The sequence below is a fragment of the Eleutherodactylus coqui genome, chromosome 10 (assembly GCF_035609145.1).
Source record: "Eleutherodactylus coqui strain aEleCoq1 chromosome 10, aEleCoq1.hap1, whole genome shotgun sequence".
Taxonomy (NCBI): Eukaryota; Metazoa; Chordata; class Amphibia; order Anura; family Eleutherodactylidae; genus Eleutherodactylus; species Eleutherodactylus coqui.
In genome coordinates this window covers 56,919,871-56,939,869 of record NC_089846.1, presented here as the reverse complement: position 1 = coordinate 56,939,869, position 19,999 = coordinate 56,919,871, and the positions used below count along the sequence as shown (strand labels likewise).

The 19,999-nt window shown below is 45.6% G+C and overlaps 1 protein-coding gene across 1 annotated transcript in view; it reads left to right on the top strand.

Moving 5' to 3' along the window:
• Window positions 1-19,362, top strand: part of ATF6B (activating transcription factor 6 beta) — a 44,486-nt gene extending 25,124 nt beyond the window's left edge. The window contains exons 8-17 of the mRNA XM_066581052.1: window positions 2,308-2,441; window positions 2,845-3,030; window positions 4,269-4,360; window positions 5,110-5,268; window positions 7,527-7,634; window positions 10,558-10,648; window positions 11,128-11,201; window positions 14,490-14,601; window positions 14,687-14,771; window positions 14,850-19,362. Coding sequence (XP_066437149.1) covers window positions 2,308-2,441; window positions 2,845-3,030; window positions 4,269-4,360; window positions 5,110-5,268; window positions 7,527-7,634; window positions 10,558-10,648; window positions 11,128-11,201; window positions 14,490-14,601; window positions 14,687-14,771; window positions 14,850-15,058 — 1,250 coding nt within the window. The 3' untranslated portion in view covers window positions 15,059-19,362. The remainder of the gene's footprint in view (window positions 1-2,307; window positions 2,442-2,844; window positions 3,031-4,268; window positions 4,361-5,109; window positions 5,269-7,526; window positions 7,635-10,557; window positions 10,649-11,127; window positions 11,202-14,489; window positions 14,602-14,686; window positions 14,772-14,849) is intronic.
• Window positions 19,363-19,999: the final 637 nt, after the last annotated feature.

Below are 19,999 nucleotides of genomic sequence, written 5' to 3'. Positions count from 1 at the left end.
TTCATGCATTTCCAGGAGGAGTAACGGAGGAATGGGACATCCTAGAGCTCTAAGAAAAGATTCCCGTGGTCTTTTTCTTTTGGATGGGGATGGGGGGGGGGGTCGTCAAATATTTACTGAAGCTGGAGAGATAACGGGTCGTCTTTAAGAGTTTCTAAGAGGTTGGCGGCCAGTCCCTGTGTTACCCGTCAGGTGGATCAGAGCGCGGTGACCCGGTCCTCTGGTTTTCTATCTCTTGCAGGTGAGCAGTATATCCCTATCAGCCCACGCCTGTAGACTCGCTGCTGGAAAGCGCTGTTTTGCATTAGTTTCTGTTTATATTATAAATAGCCGCAGATTTCCGTCTAATCTCCTACAAGTGTTTCATTATGTGCGGCCTCTCGTTGTCCGCTGCGAGGGCACACAGTCCGCTGTGCTGTGTACACAGATGGTCCTGCTTATTACGTGGCTTGTTAATTTAGCGCCTGATTAGAATCATTTGGCCTTACTTGCTGCCCGCCCCTCCCGCCGCTCTCCTGCGCCTCTCCTGTGACTTAGACGCTCCGATTTCCTATTGCTTCCTGCCCCTAACAAGTAGATAACCCGACCCGGTGTTCTGACTCGCCTCCCAAATATGCTCCCCTCCTCTGGTTTCTTTAATCCCTTAATAACTTTCGAGGCTTGCATCATATCCTCACTCTCTGCTTCCAGACTCATCACCTGCGTAGCATAATTCATAAGTTCGATGTGTTCCTATTTCAGTTCAGTCATCTCTGACTTGTTTTGCTTTAGTAAATATTTGTATTTTCCATAACGGTACTGGAGGCTCTCTTCTTAGAATGCTACATTGTGCCATTCCTCACTAATTCTTCCTGGAAGTGTGTGGACAGCTGGGTCAATGAATCGTTGCGTCATATCCCAACATAGTCTGATACTCTACACTAACTGCCTTCTGTGTAGGGACACACCCTATGGACAAGGAGAATGGTAATGCCCATTTGTCAATTTATATGTGCGTTTCCAGGAGGAATAATTGAGGAATGGCACAATGCAGCAATCTAAAAACAGAAAAACGTACTGCTGTTATTTCATGGAGAATACACAGATGCCAGGAGATACGCGGGAGAGCCGACAGCTCTCCTTTGTGGTGGTGTATAGAGGAGCAGACTGCAATGGAAAGCACTTGCCGATCCTGTAACACGCCTGAAAGCCGCACCGGAGGATCGCTACTTCACAGAAGTTATGGAGGCTTTTTTACGAGAAAAGAGCTTCGCAGCGATGTGAAAACAGATTGGTCCTACAGGCCTCAGTGGAGCCGGGTGGGACTTATCCACGTATAGTTAAGAGTGACGCCTTGTAGGACCTGCAGTGGCAGCCATGCTGGTTGTCACCCACCTTTCCCAGAATCAGACAACTAAGAACTGAATGAATAGAATTCTACACAATTGGACTTAAGAGGACGACTGGAATACTTTTATTTCTAGTCTGTTGTGTTTCGGGTTCCTGTTCTTCTATATGATGCGCTGCGCTGTGTGTATGTCGTTCTGGAGTCGCTGGTGGCAGAGCTCTAACCTGGACAGATGGGTCTCAGCTATTGGTCAAACATCTGTTACCAGAGAGCAGTGCATTGTGGGAGCTCTGATGATGGTTATATAGCTAGAGTTAAGCTGTCGCCTATCTAGCGGGTATGGGGTAATTTAGCCGCCATCTATTTCCAAGGACAACCGGCAGAATTATGAACGCAGCTCTGCAGAAAGGGGGGGGGGGGGGGAAAGCATGCCCTGCTGCAAGCAGACCAGTACCCTGTGAAGAGTGCTTGCTTAACCCAATAATTGTCCTAAAGGGGTTTTATTATAATGATCATCATCAATATCCGATCCGGTAGCTCTGTCAAAGCTGTGGTGGAAGCGGCACAACTCCATCCACTGTGCTGTGCCCCAGAATGGTATTGTAGCTCTTCCATTCACCTCAATGAGAGAGCTGCATTACTATGCCGGGCCACAGTGGATGGATCTGCGCGCCTTCATATCAGCTGGTTGACGGGAGGATGCAATGCTTATGGTAGGTCATTAAAGGGGATGTCTTTCTTCTGGCTGCTGAAAGCAGACAGCTACGTACATTGTGCAGTGGCTCGGGTTGGTACTGCTGGCTGATTCCTATTGAAGTGAATGGGACTTGGGTTGCAGTACCAACCTGGCCACTGCACAATGTACAGAAGTTCCTACTTCCTGTATCAAGACTGCTAGAAGTGGGATAACCCCCTTTAAAGGCTCCTTTTATATTATATTGTCTATCCACCTGTAACTATCTTCTTCATTGCTTCTTCAGCCTCACCGCCCATGATGGTCTCTCAGCTCCTCTCAGTGCAGAGTGGAGGAACCGTGACATCCCCTGTTAAACATGAAGCCAAGACCATTGTGCCTGCCCCAACTACTGGCAAAAGCAGCCCGACAGAGGTGGATGTAAGTCTGCTTACTGAGTGGAAATTGTTAATCTCCGTTTTTTTTTTTTCCCCCCTCAGTCTGGACTCAGTAATTTTTTATTTGCTCCCTTATGAGGATTTACACTCCGTTGCTTTTCCTGATTCAAAGGTTCATATCTCTTGCTCCCTATTACATAGCCATAGAATTGCATTATACAATCACATCTAGTTACAGACACCACTAGGGGGAGCCCATCACAAACAGATGCATACAGCTTCCAGCAGGCTACAGCATCGGGATCTGACTGGTTCCTATAGATGACTGCTTCACTCTTTTTTTTTTTGGACTAGTTTTTATAAGTTTTCCCATATACATATTTCCTTTGCAATATTGGGCTACTTATGACATATATTGCAAAATCTTTTTTTTTTTTTTTAAATAGCCAAAACTTTTAAAGCGACAGCAACGCATGATCAAAAACCGAGAATCTGCATGCCAGTCACGGAGGAAGAAGAAGGAATACGTCCAGGGGCTGGAGGCGAGACTGCAGGAGACAGAAAGGCAGCTGGAGATTTCTCGTCGAGAGAACAGAGAGCTAAGAGAAACCGTGCAGCATCTAATGAGAGAGGTGAGTCCATAAAAACAGATGGGGGGGGGGGGGGGAGTATTGCCTCTGTTATTAAATTCATGGAATGGCCAGTTTATTAGAAACCCAGTCCCTTTCATCATTGGTGCAGCATAAAATCACGTGATAAGTTTGCCGTGGATCATATGGTAAAATCCAGCGATCAGAGCGACATCCAATGAGGCCTGGCTATCGGCGCTAGACTAGGATTTCTCTGCTAACCTTGTGGGGTTTTCTCATGCAGTGATATCAAGAGTTTACTGAGAATGGTGTGATCAAGGAAAACATTCAGCGAAAGGGAATGCTGTGGGTGGAAACAACTCAATGGCAATAGAAGTCGGAGGAGGATATCCGGAGAACCGACACTACACAATCTGCAGCTGAAGACCACGCTGGTGCTCCAACTAATGTGTCTGAATGCACGACTCATCCTTTCCTTAGCACACATGGGCTATAACAGCAGATGACCATTTCCAGCACGATTGTGTCTAAAGGCCCTTTCACACGGGACGATTAGCGTTCAGAGTTGTTCAAATACCTGCAGGAGTGCAGATATCTGAATGATAGTCGCCCCATGTAAATGCATGCAGAGATTGAACGACTGGACCAGAGTCGTTCACTTTCTGCATGCAGAAACCTGAAAAACTAGCTGTTCAGTGTAAACAGCAGTCGTACAGTTCTGAACGACTGTCTGCTTAAGGTGAATGGAGGTGGGGCGGGGTGAGAACGCTCCTCCAACCACCCGCCTTCATGCTGGCAGCACTTTCAGCGATACTCACTCTTGTGTAACAGCACAGGAGCGAGCCTCACTGAGATGCAATGTTGGGCATTGTATGCCCAACAGTTCATCCCATGTAAATGGGCATTAAGAGAAACCGAGATGAGACTCCAGTGTTTAAAAGTGCGCAAGAATTGTACTAGTAGAAAAACATGGTCCGATGAATCCAGATTTCTTTTGCACAATGCTGATGGGAGGATGCCGATTGTTGACCCCTTCGTGTCAGCTGGTCAGAACATGTCAGCAGCTCCATCTAATCTGCAACAACTACAAGAAGCTTCTTGTCCACATGGGCCGATATTCCTGCAGAGCGATTTCATCACCTAGTAAAAATGTATGCCATAATGAATTGCTGCGGTTCTTAGGCCAAAAGATTCCAATGCGCTACTAGATGGAGGTCTCTACTAGAGTGGCCATTTAGTCTAAGTCTTTTCTCACTATCATTCTTTACAATTTATTACAGAATGCATCGCTCCGCAGCTCCACCAGCAACCGGAAGGTCGTCTGCGCCATGGTTGTTCTACTCTTCATTGCGTTCAATTATGGACCTACAAGGTGAGCATTAGTAGCAAGCCCTGACCAAGCTGTCTCTTCACAATACATGGGGGAGTTGGCAGCATATCCTTTACAGTTTTGTATCCTCACAGTTTTTTGTTTTTTTTTAAAGATAGGGCATGTTTATTGGGCCAGGCTGGAGTCACAGCCTCCTTGGAAGCCATCAACATGTATGGTAACAGGATACCAATACTCTGGTATCCAGGAGACTAAGCACGATGCTGCATGGTTGGAATTTATTAATATCTGCAAAGACAAATTTCAGGAGTCCAGAAAAATAAGACAGGCTGGATAGAATATAAGCATCTTAAAGGGGTTTCTCGGACTAGGATATGGATAGCCTATCTTCAGGGGGCTCCAGTGTCCCCACGATCAACTGTTTTAAGAGACCATGGCACTCAGATAAATGCTGCAGCCTCTTCTTTGGCGTATGATGTCTTGTGACCTATGTGTAGCTCTGAACCAGTGAATGGGATTGAGCTGCTATACCAGGCACTACCACTATAAAATGTGTGGCACTGTGCCTGGAATACAACAGTTGAACAATTGAAATCTCAGGCAGCAGGTTCCCATTAATCTGATATTAATGACCTATCATGAGGGTAGGTTATCTATACCCTAGTCCTGGAATCCCCTTTAAACATCCAGTCCCTGCTTTATTGTCACTTTTTAGACTATTTTACTTCTGGTTGTTAGAAATTTACTTTATAACTGAAAGGACCTTTTGAGATGTTGTCTTTTGTGTCCAGTGTGATTCAGAACAATATACAGGAGGAGCCAATGAAGAGTCCAGAGGTTTCATACAGTAATCGCCGCCTCCTTACTTTCAATAATAAAAGCGATTCGCCCGAGCCTCCGGGACCAACTTTCTATGCACCACATCTGACCAAACGCAAAAGCTCTTTCAGGTAAGAACCAATAGTGGCCACTTGAAAAAGATAAAAACTTTAAAGTGGTTTTCCAGGGAAACACTATTGATGACTATCATCAGGATAGTTTATCAAGAGTTGATTGTCCGGGGTCCTTTGCTTGGGACCCTGACAGATCAGCTGAGGGGGTGCATGCTGTCAGAGCCGCAAATACACAGTTCGGTGCGGAGGCTTCTGCTACGACCTCTGTGTATTTGCGGCACTGATGGATCAGCTGAGCGGGCGCATGCTGTCTGGGGTCCCAAGTGATGGACTCCAGACGATCAACTGTTGATGACCTATCCTGATGATAGGTCATCAATAGTATTCCCCTCGAAAAACCATCAAATTTCACACCCGTTGGTCCGCATTTTCCACTGTTGATTTATTGTGGATTTTCTGTTGCAGAAAATTCTCAGCAAATCTGCTACATCTAAACACACCCTAAAAGGATGTTCATACACAGAACATTATGTTCCCATGGCAGATCTTAGGCTTCCCTCACACAGATGGTTTTGGACAGCGTTTAACGCTGCTTTTTCAGCGCCGTGCTAAACACTGTACAAGGCTCCGATTCATTTCAATGGGGCTGCTAACACAAGCATCAAAGCACAGCATCTTGAAGGCTGCACTCTGACAATGATGCATGCTCTATTTTTGGCTGTTTTCGGGTCTGCGTTGCCCATTGAAATGAATGGGCTGCGCTAAATGCCCTAGCTACATTACCTGAGGCGGAAAAAAATACATACCCACTTAGCAGGTGCAGTTGGGGTTCCAGGCCGGCTGCCGGGCACTTGTCAAGCCAGCAAAGCATCTATTGCTAGTAACGCATATCCTTTTAGTCTTGGATTATACCTACCTGTGGCGCTCTCTACTATTTTCTTGACTTTCTGGTATTGCTAGTAACGGGGATTGAAATCCCCACCTCCCAGCGAGAGAGTGGCTGTGATTGGTGCATCCAGCGCTGGTTGTGATTGGCTGAGCCGGCTGTCACTAAGGCAACTCAGCCAATCAGAGCAATCTCTTGCTGGAGGCAGGGTCTTCAAACCCCATAACTAGCAAAAGATCCTCTGTCAGCTTGATAAGTGCCCTGCAGCCAGCCCGGACCTGCGGAGAACAGCGGCATGGATCCCAATGGCACCCGCTAGGTGAGTATTGTTTTTTTTCGTGTTTTTTTTTTTTTTTTTTTTTTTTCAGCATCCTTGGCTGCGTTTTCGGTTTTGCTGAAAACGCAGCCAAAACACTGGCATAACACATACCAGTCCTGCTGAAACTGCAGTAAACGCAGCGTTTTTGCAAACACCTGGCTTTAAGCATGGAATTTGCGTTAGGGTATTGTTCATACAGCATTTTGACCAGGGACCGAAAAATCTTAACGCCCAATGTCCACAGGCGGACTTGATTTGCGGAATTCGTGCATGGCACTCACACGGGAGATCCGCAAATCAAGCCGCTGATAGGGAAGCATTGGGCGTCCGTACTTCATTAACACCTGCGTATTTTTGTCTTTATTCGATTTGCGGATGCCACGTGCCGATAATAAATCGCAGCATGCTCCATTTTACCGTGGATCAGCTCCATTCATCTTTATGGGAGCTTACAATCCGCAGTGCATCCACAAATACATTTGCGGATGCACTGCGGATCTGAAGGTTAAATTCAATTCTGAAGGTGGGGAAAAAGCTGGGAGGTGGGGTTGCGGATAATCCGCAGTACATCCACGTGGAAATGTATTGCGCTGTGCCTAGTACATAATTAATGGGGACGTTGTACTTGTTGGAGTGCTACGGCCCTTTCCATTTAGTAATCTGCGGGGGTGCTTGGCGTTAGATTCCCTAAGGATAGGCCTCACTTTTATCTCTAGCACACTCTGCCCCAGTTATTCACTTGCATGTGCCCGAGCTGCAGTACCGAACATGACATACAAATGAAAGTAGCGCTATGTGTGATAATCATCAGAAGTAAGCTCTGTAGCCCATTTGTTCTCATGATCTTTGGGCCTTCATCTATCACAGATTGCTGCATACCTCAGCGACTTGCCATAAAGTGCTTATCCATGATGTAACAGCGCCACACCAGCCCCATTCACTTCAATGGAATCGAGCTTTAATTCCTGACACAACCTGTGGACAGGTGTGGCGCCGTTTCTAGAACAAAGCAGCTGTGTTTTTCTGATCTGTACATCCCCTTTAACTGTTGAACTCTACAGAATATCTTTATGTATAGTTATAGGTATTTTTGGCTGTTTTTTTTTTCAGTAACTCAACTGGGTCGCTTGCAAACATGAAGCACTTAATGGTTCGCGACCTGGACCAGCTCTTCCACGCCTCTGAGTGCAGACATTTCAACCGCACAGAGTCCCTTCGGTAGGTGCCCTGTGCCTCAGCTGAGAAACCTTATATCACATCTCTGGTAACCTCTCTGTACACCTCTCCTTCAGTGACCTGATGCTTTATGTTGTGCTTGCACCCATCGGGGGGCTGCAGAGGACGCAGTGGCTAATGCTCCCTATATACCAGCATTTGCCTTTATGGCACTGAAGTGTCAGCATTATGGGAAAGGTTTCCTGAGCAGCACTCTCATTCTGATAAATGCTGGCAGACATGTACCATATGGGAGGGTACAGCTCTGGATGTCTCTAATGCTAATTTGGGGTTTGTAGTCAGAATCCGTGCCTGGACCAGCAACCACCTAGAGAACACCATATGCCTACCCTGAAAGAACTCCATTTTTCTTTCTAATAGGGAATGAACAGACATTAGGACATGGCAAATGCACCAAATAACCGTGACCAGTAAATATTGGCACTGAGAGGACCACCTGTCCATCTATTGCTCCCCCTTTTTTATGGTCCAGTTACGTCATGCATGTTCAAGGTTTATATGGAGTGGTCGGGAGCCAAAACAGCTCCATACAATGCAGGTACCAACTGTTTCTTACAGCTGACACTCGCCTCTAACAGCTGTGATCAGCACTCCCATTGATTGCGGCTTTTAACCCTTTAAATGTCCAGATCAGAGTTAGGGGGTCCTGAATGGCCCCCGCAATTTCATTGCGGTGTGCTGTTTGGTTCCAATCGCAGCTAGGGGCCTTCTGAAAGCCCCCAGGGTTACCATTGCAGATTGTTTATCAAGAATTGCCTGTGGCACGGCTTGATAGATTGCGGTATAGTGTAATACTACGGTATTAGATCACACTGCAGGAGCGATCAAACCCTATAGGGATAAAAAGAAAAAAAATGTTTTATTTGACTATTGAAAAAAAAATTACAACATAATAAAAGTCTTTAAAAAATCCATTTTGCCATATTTATAATAACATTCTCTAAATTAAAAGCAAAAACATATTTGGTATCGCTGCGTCCATAAAAGTCTGATCTATCAAAGTGATGCATTATTTAACCGGCACAGGGAACATTGTCAGGAAAAAAAATACACAACGTCACCCTGTCTCCAAGAAAAAAATGTAATAAAGGCAATCAAAAAGTCATGTACTCCAAAACTACAGGACGTTCCACAACAAACGAGCCCTCACACAGCTATGTCAATGGAAAATACAAAGACTGTCAATCAGAATTTTTTTTAAAAGTAGTACAGCAAAAAAAAACATACAAATTTGGTATCGTAGTAATTGTACTGACCCATCTCATAGTTATCCTGTCATTTTTTTTCTGTCAGAACAAGACCTTCACCCCAAAGGTGGTGGAATTGCGCTTTTTTATTCCCCCAGTTTACTTCGCTTGTAATGTTTCAAAAGTTTTTTAGCACATTATATGGTACATTACATAGCACCATTGAAAAATACAACTCGCCAGACCAAAAAAAAAAATCATAATTCTTTTATTTATCCATCAACGTAGCTGTCTGAGGCCTTGTTTTTTTAAGTGGTGAGGAAAAGCCCAAAATGAAAAAAAAGATCCCTTAAGGGTTAAAGCGATCCTTTGGTTTCCGAACAGAATTCTGTCCTGGGACCGGATGATGGAGGTGGTATATTACCTGCACTTGATCTTGTCCACCTCTTCAATGGGCTACTTTCGGTCCTGTGTTCGGATGGCCAAGACTTTAGACTATCTAATAACCCGTAGTGCATTGCTAGTGTTCTATTACTTTGATTTAATAGCTATAATGTACTATTGTCTGATTGGCCAGCACTGCTCACATTATCAGCGCTGGCCAATTATAGAGTAGTGCAGAGTCTAGTTTGAAAATGGCAGCGGCCAGTTGCCCACCAGAAAAAGACCTGGAACTGGCATAAACCGAGAGACACAGGAGCTCGTGCAGGCAATATACCACCTCTACCCTTTGGTCTTGGGACAGAATTTTGTTCCCAAATCAGAGTCCCTTTAATTATTACTGCGAATACCAACAATAATCGTGTAGTGGGAACGCGTCCAGCAAGCAAACAACGAATGAGAATTTGCTTCTTTGTCGTTGATTGCATCTTTTATACTGACATAAAATGTATTGTTGCTTGGCAGAAAATCAAGCAGTATAAATAGAAAATCGTTAAATTGTTGGAAGATGAGTGTAGAGTGAAGGATAAGCCCTCTGAGGCAGACGAACGATCCGATAAGCAATCTCAAAAATGAATGTATGATTATTGGCATGTGTAAAAGTCGTTATATACTCTCGTCACTTGCTTTCCTTCAATTTATCTTTACGTGTAAACACAGCATTTGGGGGGACCACCCCTGGTCTACTGCCCCTCTTCCCACAGAGGACCACCCCTGGTCTACTGCCCCTCTTCCCGCAGAGGACCACCCCTGGTCTACTGCCCCTCTTCCCGCAGAGGACCACCCCTGGTCTACTGCCCCTCTTCCCGCAGAGGACCACCCCTGGTCTACTGCCCCTCTTCCCGCAGAGGACCACCCCTGGTCTACTGCCCCTCTTCCCGCAGAGGACCACCCCTGGTCTACTGCCCCTCTTCCCGCAGAGGACCACCCCTGGTCTACTGCCCCTCTTCCCGCAGAGGACCACCCCTGGTCTACTGCCCCTCTTCCCGCAGAGGACCACCCCTGGTCTACTGCCCCTCTTCCCGCAGAGGACCACCCCTGGTCTACTGCCCTTCTTCTCGCAGAGGACCACCCCATGTCTGTTGACCCTGTTTGCTTTGAGAAGGCCAACCTTGGCCTACTGCCTTATTTCTCTGAGAGCTCCACCCGTCTAGACCTCCATTGTTCTCTGCATTTTTTGGTCGTCGCCTCATTTTTACGGTATGGTTATTTGATGTGAATTGTACCAGATGGTTTCCATAACCTCATTCCCTTCATGCTTTCCTCCTTACAAACAGATTAGCGGATGAGCTCAGTCTGTGGGTTCGCCGGCATCAGAATGAGAGGAAGACTGGAAAGCAGGTCACGAAGAAACTGCGGAAAACAAAGGTGCGTATGTGAGCACCTTTGCTGAATGTGTTACAGCGAATGTGTTACAGCAATAGGACAGTCATTGTTGTTATACTTGTATGTTTCTTCCCGAAGTATAAAGCGCCCCCCCCCCCCTTCCCCCCTCATTATACACCTTCATCAACTGCTGGCCGAGCGTTTATACGGTTTATGAAGGCATGTTGCAGCCAGACCGCTCCGGTGGAGTATTATCTCCTGGTGAACAAGAGATTTGACCACTGAAATTCATCATCCCTGATCTTTCTTATCCCCAAAATCATCTGTTGGGGGAAAGTTGAGCCACTTCCATACAGATTAGAAAGTCGTCTGGCCTCGCCATTTTTGACAGATTCTTATGACTACAGCCTAATGTGTATGCCTCCAGTGCTGAATATTATGTTGGCGCTATTCAGATATAGCTTATTGTATACAGTCATTTGCCGTTGTAGCATCCATTTAGCCATTGTCTTCTCTTCCAGAAGCCGTTGATCCGGAACAGCATGGCGTTCGCAGATCTGGTGCCGGCTCATACATCCAGACTCCAGTCGCACAGGTTCTCCACAGCTCTTTCCTGACTGCCTTCTTCATCTGTCACTGTGTTTCCTTATCACTACTGAATTCACTTTTGGCATTAGTATTATACACATCATTGAATTATGTCTTCGACACCATTTGGATAGTATCAGCCCCTCTATCCCTGTGTTGTCCTTTTCTGTCCATCATACACACTCCTCTCCTGCTTCTATCGCTCTGTCTGTTGCCGTCACGCCCGTCTGGCTGTGTATTCCGTGTTACACCCTATGTCTTAATATACAGCATATCTTTCTATCTCCTTTAAAGGAGCCTTCTCCGTTAATTAACATTATTCTTGCATTTAACACCCTCATATATTGGCCAGAGCAGAAAGTGACTCCGAACAGCATCTCTATCTCTCTCTGGAGCACCTGGCATATTCATGGCTTACAAGGACATCCCATTGATTTCAGTGAACGCCATGTAATGTCTCAGTTCTTTTGACAAAAAACATTTGCTTAAAGGGTTATTCCCATCTCAGCCAGTCATGGTTGAGATGGCGAATACTTATCTGTATGCCACCCATGGCTGCTATTACAGAAATCGTGGAAGTGAGCCAGGATGGGGTCTTGATGGTGGTGGTATTGGGGTAGAAGTTTTCAAGATAGGTGCAAAATCGAGGCTTGTATACTGGTCCTGTGTATATGCTGGAATTGTCTGAGATGGGAATACTCATTTATTGGTGCCTGTACATATTGCAGATAAGCCTTGATAAGCTGGACAGGAGTGATAGGCGTTTGCACTAATTACTATGGTTTTAAATTTGCACATAAAAGTGGAACACGGCAGTTAGCAGTAAACTGCATGCGGTTATTACAGATCGCAGCAATGTATATAAGCATACGAATTGTTCTTCTGGAAATTACAGCTGATTGCTGGGAGTCCAGATAGCAAGAAACTCTGTTATCCACTACATGCCTCTATGTGGGACCATTGCAATACAAAGAGGCTCAAAGCTATTTTTTTTTTATTTATTACCAAGTGCCATACATGTTTGGCGCTTTGTCCTGCGCTTTAAACCCACATCATTGTAAATGTACAGCGTGGGCTTAAAGCCCCTGCAATCTATCAGCAGCATGTCTGGTGTCCAGCTGTCAGGCAGTGAGGGATCCCAAGGAAAATACAGAAGTGGTTTATAGCTGCTTCTGTCTTCTCTTCTGCAGGCTACATAGTGTGCAATGAGCTCTATAGTAAATAGAGAAAGCGGTAGTGCTGTTCCCTATATTGGACCTAGTGATCACATGATCACTGGCGATCCTCCGCACAGCATTGCTGATGGGTATGAGCAGACCCCGATCAGCTTTGACAGTGACTACTGTCACCATATATTTACCCCTGTACCTGGGGCTCCCATGGGTGCCGCAGCTACAGTGTAAAACTGCAAAATAATTTTAAAAAAGGGAAAAAAAGCACATTGTGAATGTCCCCCAGGGGTCTTATAGGATGTCATGAGAAACATATAGGTTAAAACAAATCTACAAAAGTAAGTACAAAATTAATAGAATAAAAAACAAATCTATTTTAATGAAATGAAAACCCCACTGCCCACGCCAATTTAAACTGTCGCCCTAGCTGTCTTGTAATCCGAAACTACATTAATTATATATCAAAACAACTACATTTTAAGAGTAAAGAAGTATACTTTTTTTTTTTTAAACCACATTACCAAAATAAATTTTCTTCTTTTGTATGTGAAAAAAGGTATTAACCCTTTCCAATCCAATTTTGGATTCAGGGTTTTCTAAAAGGCTTTCTCTGTTTGCTGTTATACAACGGTGCCATCTGCTGGCTAAAGCCAGTGAGTGTGCGCGCGCCAGAGAAGCTCCAACAGCGAAGTGGCTGGCAATAGACGGTAAGAATACCCTGTCGGACGTCTTCTGACATTGAAGCTGTACAAGCTTCAATCAGAATGTAGGAAGACATCAGACAGTGGATTAGAAAAGGTTAAAAAAACAGCCCTATATGTCATAAAAAAAACAGCAAAAATTATTTCAGTAGCCCAGGAAAAAACATAGGGAAAGTCTCAGCATATCCTATTCTGGTGCATTTTCATGGACCAGAATCGCCTATTCAAGGCAACAACCGTGTAAAAAAACATAAACTAGAAAAAGAATGTGTACGTGTGTGTGTGGACGTGTGTGTGTGTGGACGTGTGTGTGTGTGGACGTGTGTGTGTGTGGACGTGTGTGTGTGTGGACGTGTGTGTGTGTGGACGTGTGTGTGTGTGGACGTGTGTGTGTGTGGACGTGTGTGTGGACGTGTGTGTGGACGTGTGTGTGTGTGGACGTGTGTGTGTGTGGACGTGTGTGTGTGTGGACGTGTGTGTGTGGGCGTGTGTGTGTGGGCGTGTGTGTGTGGGCGTGTGTGTGTGGGCGTGTGTGTGTGGGCGTGTGTGTGTGTGTGTGTGTGTGTGTGTGTGTGTGTGTGTGTGTACACACTGGACGTAAAAAATGTATCCACACAGCACATATGGATTTTCCATATTAATGCGCATGCATTGACGTGGGTCGTTTTTTATTTATTGCCATCGCAGCTGCTGGCTTACCCTCGTAAGCTGTCCTTATACAGTCAGGCGTCATATAGACAGTATATGTGCGTAGGCAAATTATCAAAGCTTTATCGACGTGTGATGTCGAGTAATCAGGTCCTCAGAGACGCTTCTTATGTCATCTCCTCCACCCACATAGCCTGGTTAAAGGGGTTTCAACAGAAATCTTATTGATGACTTGCCCTCAGGATAGATCATCACTAGTTAATCTTCAGGGATCTGCCGCTTGGGACCACGACCGATCAGTAAATTGGGCATCCGCTGTTAGCCCTGCTATTCACGGGTTGGAGCAGAGGCAGATTGCTCCAACCCCTGCGTAGTAGCTGGTGCTTGTAACTACAGGTGCAACTCCCATTAAAATCAATGGCAAGCGCAGGCCAATACATAGGAGTTAGAGCCATCTGCTTCTGCTCAAACTCCTGTGTATTGCAATGCTGACAGCTGATTGGCTGGTGTCTGCTGCTCTAGACCCTTGCCAATCTACTATTGGATGACTGATCTGGAGGATCAGTCATCAATAGTATATCCGTGGTAAACCCCTTTATTGCCCTGTGTAAACTCTATACACTGCGTTTAGTTCCAGCCTGTATATGACACTCCATGTGTCTGTTCACTTCTCTCCTGTTGCCTCTTGTCACTGTTTGCTCCTGTCTCAAAAAAACCTTCTATATCAGCTGTGAAGTTTTTGTGGTGACTCTTACTCTTATATCACTCCCTCAGATTGCAGAGTGCACCATTGCAGCTGTATGGCCCCCAGGAGCCCAGTGATCACTTTCTAATGGATGCCATTGAACGTCGGGAGGATACGTTCTACGTGGTGTCGTTCCGCAGGGTCAGTGCTTCGATTCATACTGTGACCGGACAAAGCTGCTTTCTTACCCCAGTGCCAATTACTCACCTCGGCTTCTGTCTTTCAGGATCACCTGCTCCTTCCAGCAATAAGTCACAATAAGACGTCCCGTCCTAAGATGTCCCTGGTGATGCCCGCCATGTCTGTTAACGGTGAGTAATGTCCCCTGCGCTCTTGAGGCTGTCATCTCAGGGCTTCATTCATGACTATCTGATCCTTGTACCTCACAGACACCATGTATAACACCTCCCAGGGATATGAGACCATGATGCAGATAGATTGCGAGGTGATGGACACCAGGGTCATCCAGATTAAGTCCTCCACGGTTCCCCCCTCACTACGAAGACCCCAAAATCCACCTCCACAGCAAGGGGCAACAAGTGGGAATCAGTCGCTCTATCTACAGGACCAAACCTCAGTGGATGATGGACATGACTGAGGAGGACATACACGCAAATAGCATTTTTATATTGTACATACACGTATATGTATATAAGGAGACATATAGGCAGAAGTGTAAGTAATTATCGATGTCAGATAAATATATAATGTGTGTCTTACTATAGTAAAGGATGATGGGCTTTATATCTGCAGCCTTCCTTCTCTCCAGCTGTTGTGCAACTACAACTCTTATCATGAACTGTTATGGCATGCTGGGAGTTGTAGTTATGCAATAGCTGGAGAGCCACATGTTGCAGACTTCTGCCTTCTATCAATATCCAAGCATCTCCAGACCATCTTTAGCTATGAAACTGCAGCTACATAAAAGCCTCAGTCAAACAGTCAGAGGAAGTAATTACTTTAACTTTTACTTAAAGGAACACTCCAGGTAAAACTCATGGTTATGTTTATGCAAGGCCAGAGGGGGCGGAGCATGACACAGATTCATTCATTGGTGGAGTTGAATCCTTGGGTCATATTCCCTCTGTCAGGCCCTACAAATGTATCAGTGTTGCCTGAAGTGTTCCTTCTAATTACGGTATAGAGTATTATTTTGTGTTCAGCTTAACTGCATGAAGCTAAAGGGAATAATGAAGCTGAAAGCACTTCGTCACAATATATACAATGAATGGCCTCTTTATTAGACTCCCGGCCTTTTCATGACTGGCGATTCCCTGTATGGAAATTAAAGCTGTGACCCTGGGGTGCAGGTAAAATCCCATGACAAGTTTTCTGTAGATCAATTTCAGTGTGAATCCACATTAGATGGGTAAATTCAGCAATCCTCTGGTGTGGAGCATGTAGAGAGATTGGCGTGATCGAGGGAAAATCCAGCAGAAGGGAGATCCTGTAGACCGAAACGATTCCACGACGAAAGGGGTCAGAGGAGGATGTTAAGAACCACTCTGGTTAAAAGGCACTGCACGCTCACCATTCCTTAGCACGGGTGGGGTATAAGCAGACTTTCTGCTCCAGCGCCATTAAGATAAATAGTAAGACGAGACTCCAGCGGGCAAAAGAGCGCAAAATTTGGATCACTAAGCAGCGGAAAATTATCGCCTGGTCAGATGGATCCACATTTCAGTTGCATAATGCTGATTGGAGGGTGAGAATTTGGCGCAAGCAGCATGAAATCGATGAACCCTTCCTGTCAGCTGGTCAGATCATGTCAGCACCTCCATCTAATGTGCAGTAACTGCAAGAAGCTTCCTGTCCGCAAGGGCCGATATTTTTGCAGAACTGTTTTAACACCTAGTGGACTTTATACTATGACGAATTGCTGCAGTTCTGAAGACCAAAGGAGGTCCAACATGGTACTAGATGGGGGTCTCTAATTAAGTGCCCCCCCCCCCCCCCCCCCAACGATACGGTACATTTCAATAAAATGAACTGCATGCATGGTGCCTGTAAACCTGCTTTTATGTGGACAGAACACCATCTTCCCAAAGATGCTTCTTGCTGTACATCATCTATTGGCTCATCACAGACACAATATGGTTCTGGTTAATAGAACTATGTAGCATCACGCAGCCCTGACCCCTCCCACCACAACACCACATGACTCGCTAGTTTTCATACAATGGAGATGGTTGAAAGAGCATGTACCGGGTCATGTGGGGACATGGTTATGGGACACAAAGGGCTGCGTGATGTGACCCAGCGCCATGATGGGTACTGCGGGAAAATGCACGTGTGTGGGTTATATCACGCCCTGCTGCTCACATAATGGCAGGTTTGTGCTACTATTATTAATATAGATGGATTGTATTTTTTTTTTTTTTATATATATATTGACCGTTTTATAACTAAAGGGAAAAAAAAAAGGAAACTGCTTTAAATATTTGCACCTACTCCTATGTCTGACCTTATCTGCCGCTGCGGTCATTAGAAAGGTTAGGCCGTGGCTGCAGCACAATGGTTCTTCCGTCCAACAGCAGAGGTGAGACTCTCAGACCTGGCATGAAACTCTGTGACACGTAGGGGAAGTGTTTGGCTTCTAATGGGCAGATATGAAGGAGAAGGTAGAGAGGTAACCTAGAACCAAGACTCCAGCAGAGATCAGTCTGTCACGTTTGGATGCTTGTATACATGGAAGGTTTCGGTATATATAGAGTGTGTGTGGTCCGTCTTACATGTGCTGGTAGAATTTCCTCCTGTATATATGTGTCAGTTTTATTTCAGTTACATTGTATGTACATATAAATAAGTTAGAGTAACTGCAGTTTTTTAAAAACTTTTGACTTGTCAGGGCAGCACATCAAAAGTTTTGATCAGTGGAGGTCCGAGTGCTGAGACCCTCACTGATGGCAGAAATGAGGGGGCTACAGCGCTCTCCCGAATGTTGTGTACTTTTTGGCTTTTTTCGCTGCTTGTCAGCTCCTCTCGACCGCTGGAGACAGATGCATAGATGTCTGTAGCCATCTGTGTGTCCCTCTTCAACTGCTGTGAGGAGCTGGCAAGCAACAGTCGGAGGGGTACAGAGCTGCTGTCCTTTCATTCTTGCGTTCAGTAAGGGTCTCAGCACCCGGATCCCGCTGATCAAACGTTTTGATGAGTCACCCTGAGTTAAAGTTTTTTTTTAAAAAAAACCTCTATAAAGGGCTTATTCAGGTTGAGAATTATTTTTCAGAGTGGTGGAATAACATAGAAAAAGACATACTCGTCTCATCCGATTCCCGGCTGCTCCCGTTTCGCTAGTGGTCAGCACTTCTTGCTGCAGCGATGACCTCACCAACACCAGGAGGGTATGGGGGATCGGGTGAAGGGAGTATGCCTTTTTATGTTATTCCATTATTAAAAACTACTCCGAAACTTTTTTCCTCCCTCAAGTACCCTTTTTAAAGCCGAACTCCACTCAAAACGCAGGACGTCCAGTTGTGACTGCAGTCAACATCTACATAGTGCTGTAGGGGTCCAGGAGGATGAGATCTAGGGGGCTGTCACTTTGGCGCTGCTTTAGATGCTCCCTTGCTGTCTAATGCTGTGGTCATTGCTGATTTTCTCCTTTCCTTAGGGCTCTTTCACACGAGCCCTCTCTGAGCGCTCAGATAGCTGCGCTAAAACAGCGCGGCTGAGCGTTAAATCGTGTGAACTAATAGCAGCCGCGAGCGCATCTGATCACAGGGGTCTCGCCATCAAGACCCCCACCAATCCTGGGAACAGGAGTCCCGTGTTCCCCTTCCTCGTCACGGTAGGATCACCGTACCTCCCACACTGAAGCCTTATTCACATGACCGTATATACGCAGCTATTGTAGCTGCATCCAAAAATCGGGCCCATCTGAAGTATGGATTCCAATGTTTTCATTCAGATGAGCGATTTTTGGGCACGTAAAAAAAAATTGTGCCTGGAAAAACATATAGCACATAGGCGACCAAAAATGGCAACTGATTCTATATAGAGTCAAGATAGGTCTTGCCCTATCTTTTGACGAGATACGCAGGAAGCTCCTATAGACTCCTATGGGGGCTAAAAAAAAAGGGAGGAGGAGGGAGTTTAGCAGCGTCCAACGCTGGGAAAAGAAGACGGCTGGTTCTATTTAAGCATTAGCAGTCATTTTTTAACTCGTGCGGCCAAACATAAAAATGCATACAGTCGTGTGAAAGAGGCCAGAGGAAGAGATTGAATGGAGATAGCCGAGTGCTTGTACTCTATTTCCGTCAGCCCCATTGAAATGAATGGAGTGACGCTGTGCCTGTGCGACCACCACTCCATTCAATCTCCTCCTCACTATTGGGTGAGACGCCCGTGATCAGACTTCTATCACCTATCCTATGGATAGGTGGTTATTCAGTAGTGGTACAACCCCTTTAATTAAACAGTACAGGGACAAAAATAATGAGCAAACAGCTCCTCATAGCTCAGCTTCCTGGACTCGGGGACTGCAGTCACACTTGATTTTTCAGGATTGCAGTGGAGTTTTGTTTTAAGCAGATACAGTATATGTAGATTCTAACGGGGTTTGATGAATATAGAAACCTGTATATTTATAAGAATAATTAGCTGGACTAAAGGGAATTCTGGGATATCGCACACCTGACCCTGATCATTGCCTTAATGCTTCAGTATCAGGCTCCAGGTCATCTTCATGGGTTCATCTGTCTATTTGTATATAGGATACGTCAGGATTTTTTTTTTTAGTCTACTACTTTTCTTGAAGACCTAATAATAAGGTAGGACGCGTGTGAGTACGGGAGAGCATGTGGCGTAACGTGTGCAGATCCGTGTCCATTGCAGTCTTTACTTTGTATTTTGTTAAGGTGATGATTTTTTTATAATAAATCTTGAAAACGCTTCATTGTATCTCTTTGTTATGATAATTCTTCTCCCACAATCCCCTGCAGTATATCTCACACTTCCCTAAGCCTCATGTCCACGGATGGGTCAGATTCTGCGTACAGAATCCCGCATGGAATCTGGCCCTTGATCCTGCTTACCTGTGCATGCAGGCGGCGGCGTCTGCGCGGACCCCCCCTTTTCCGAGTTATCTGTACGTCTCGCTGTCGGATACGTGCAGGACAGATTTTCCTTTTTTTTTTTAATCTGCTTTTTCCGCAGAACCCACGACCCGTCCGCGATTTCATTTGTGGACGGGCCACGGCTCAGAAGCCGCCTGGCAGAATCACACTGAAATGGAGCATGCTGCGATTTGTTTTCCAGACCAAAAGGTCCACAAATCAAATCGGCATGCTTTGAGTTGCGGACGCCCATGCTCCCCTATGGGTGGCTTGAACTGTGGATTGTCCACGCCAATTCCGCAATTCAAATCCGCCCGTAGACATTGGGCCTTTCTCCCATAGGATGTAGGGTGATGTTGTGGAGCACTACTCGTTCTGCTCTGTGCTCCAGCCCTGATGTAATCCAAGGCTGGAGAGAAGCTGCAGAACGAGGCTCCTCCCACTTCTGTATGCTGGGCCGCTGCAGGCGTCTGCTCTCTACT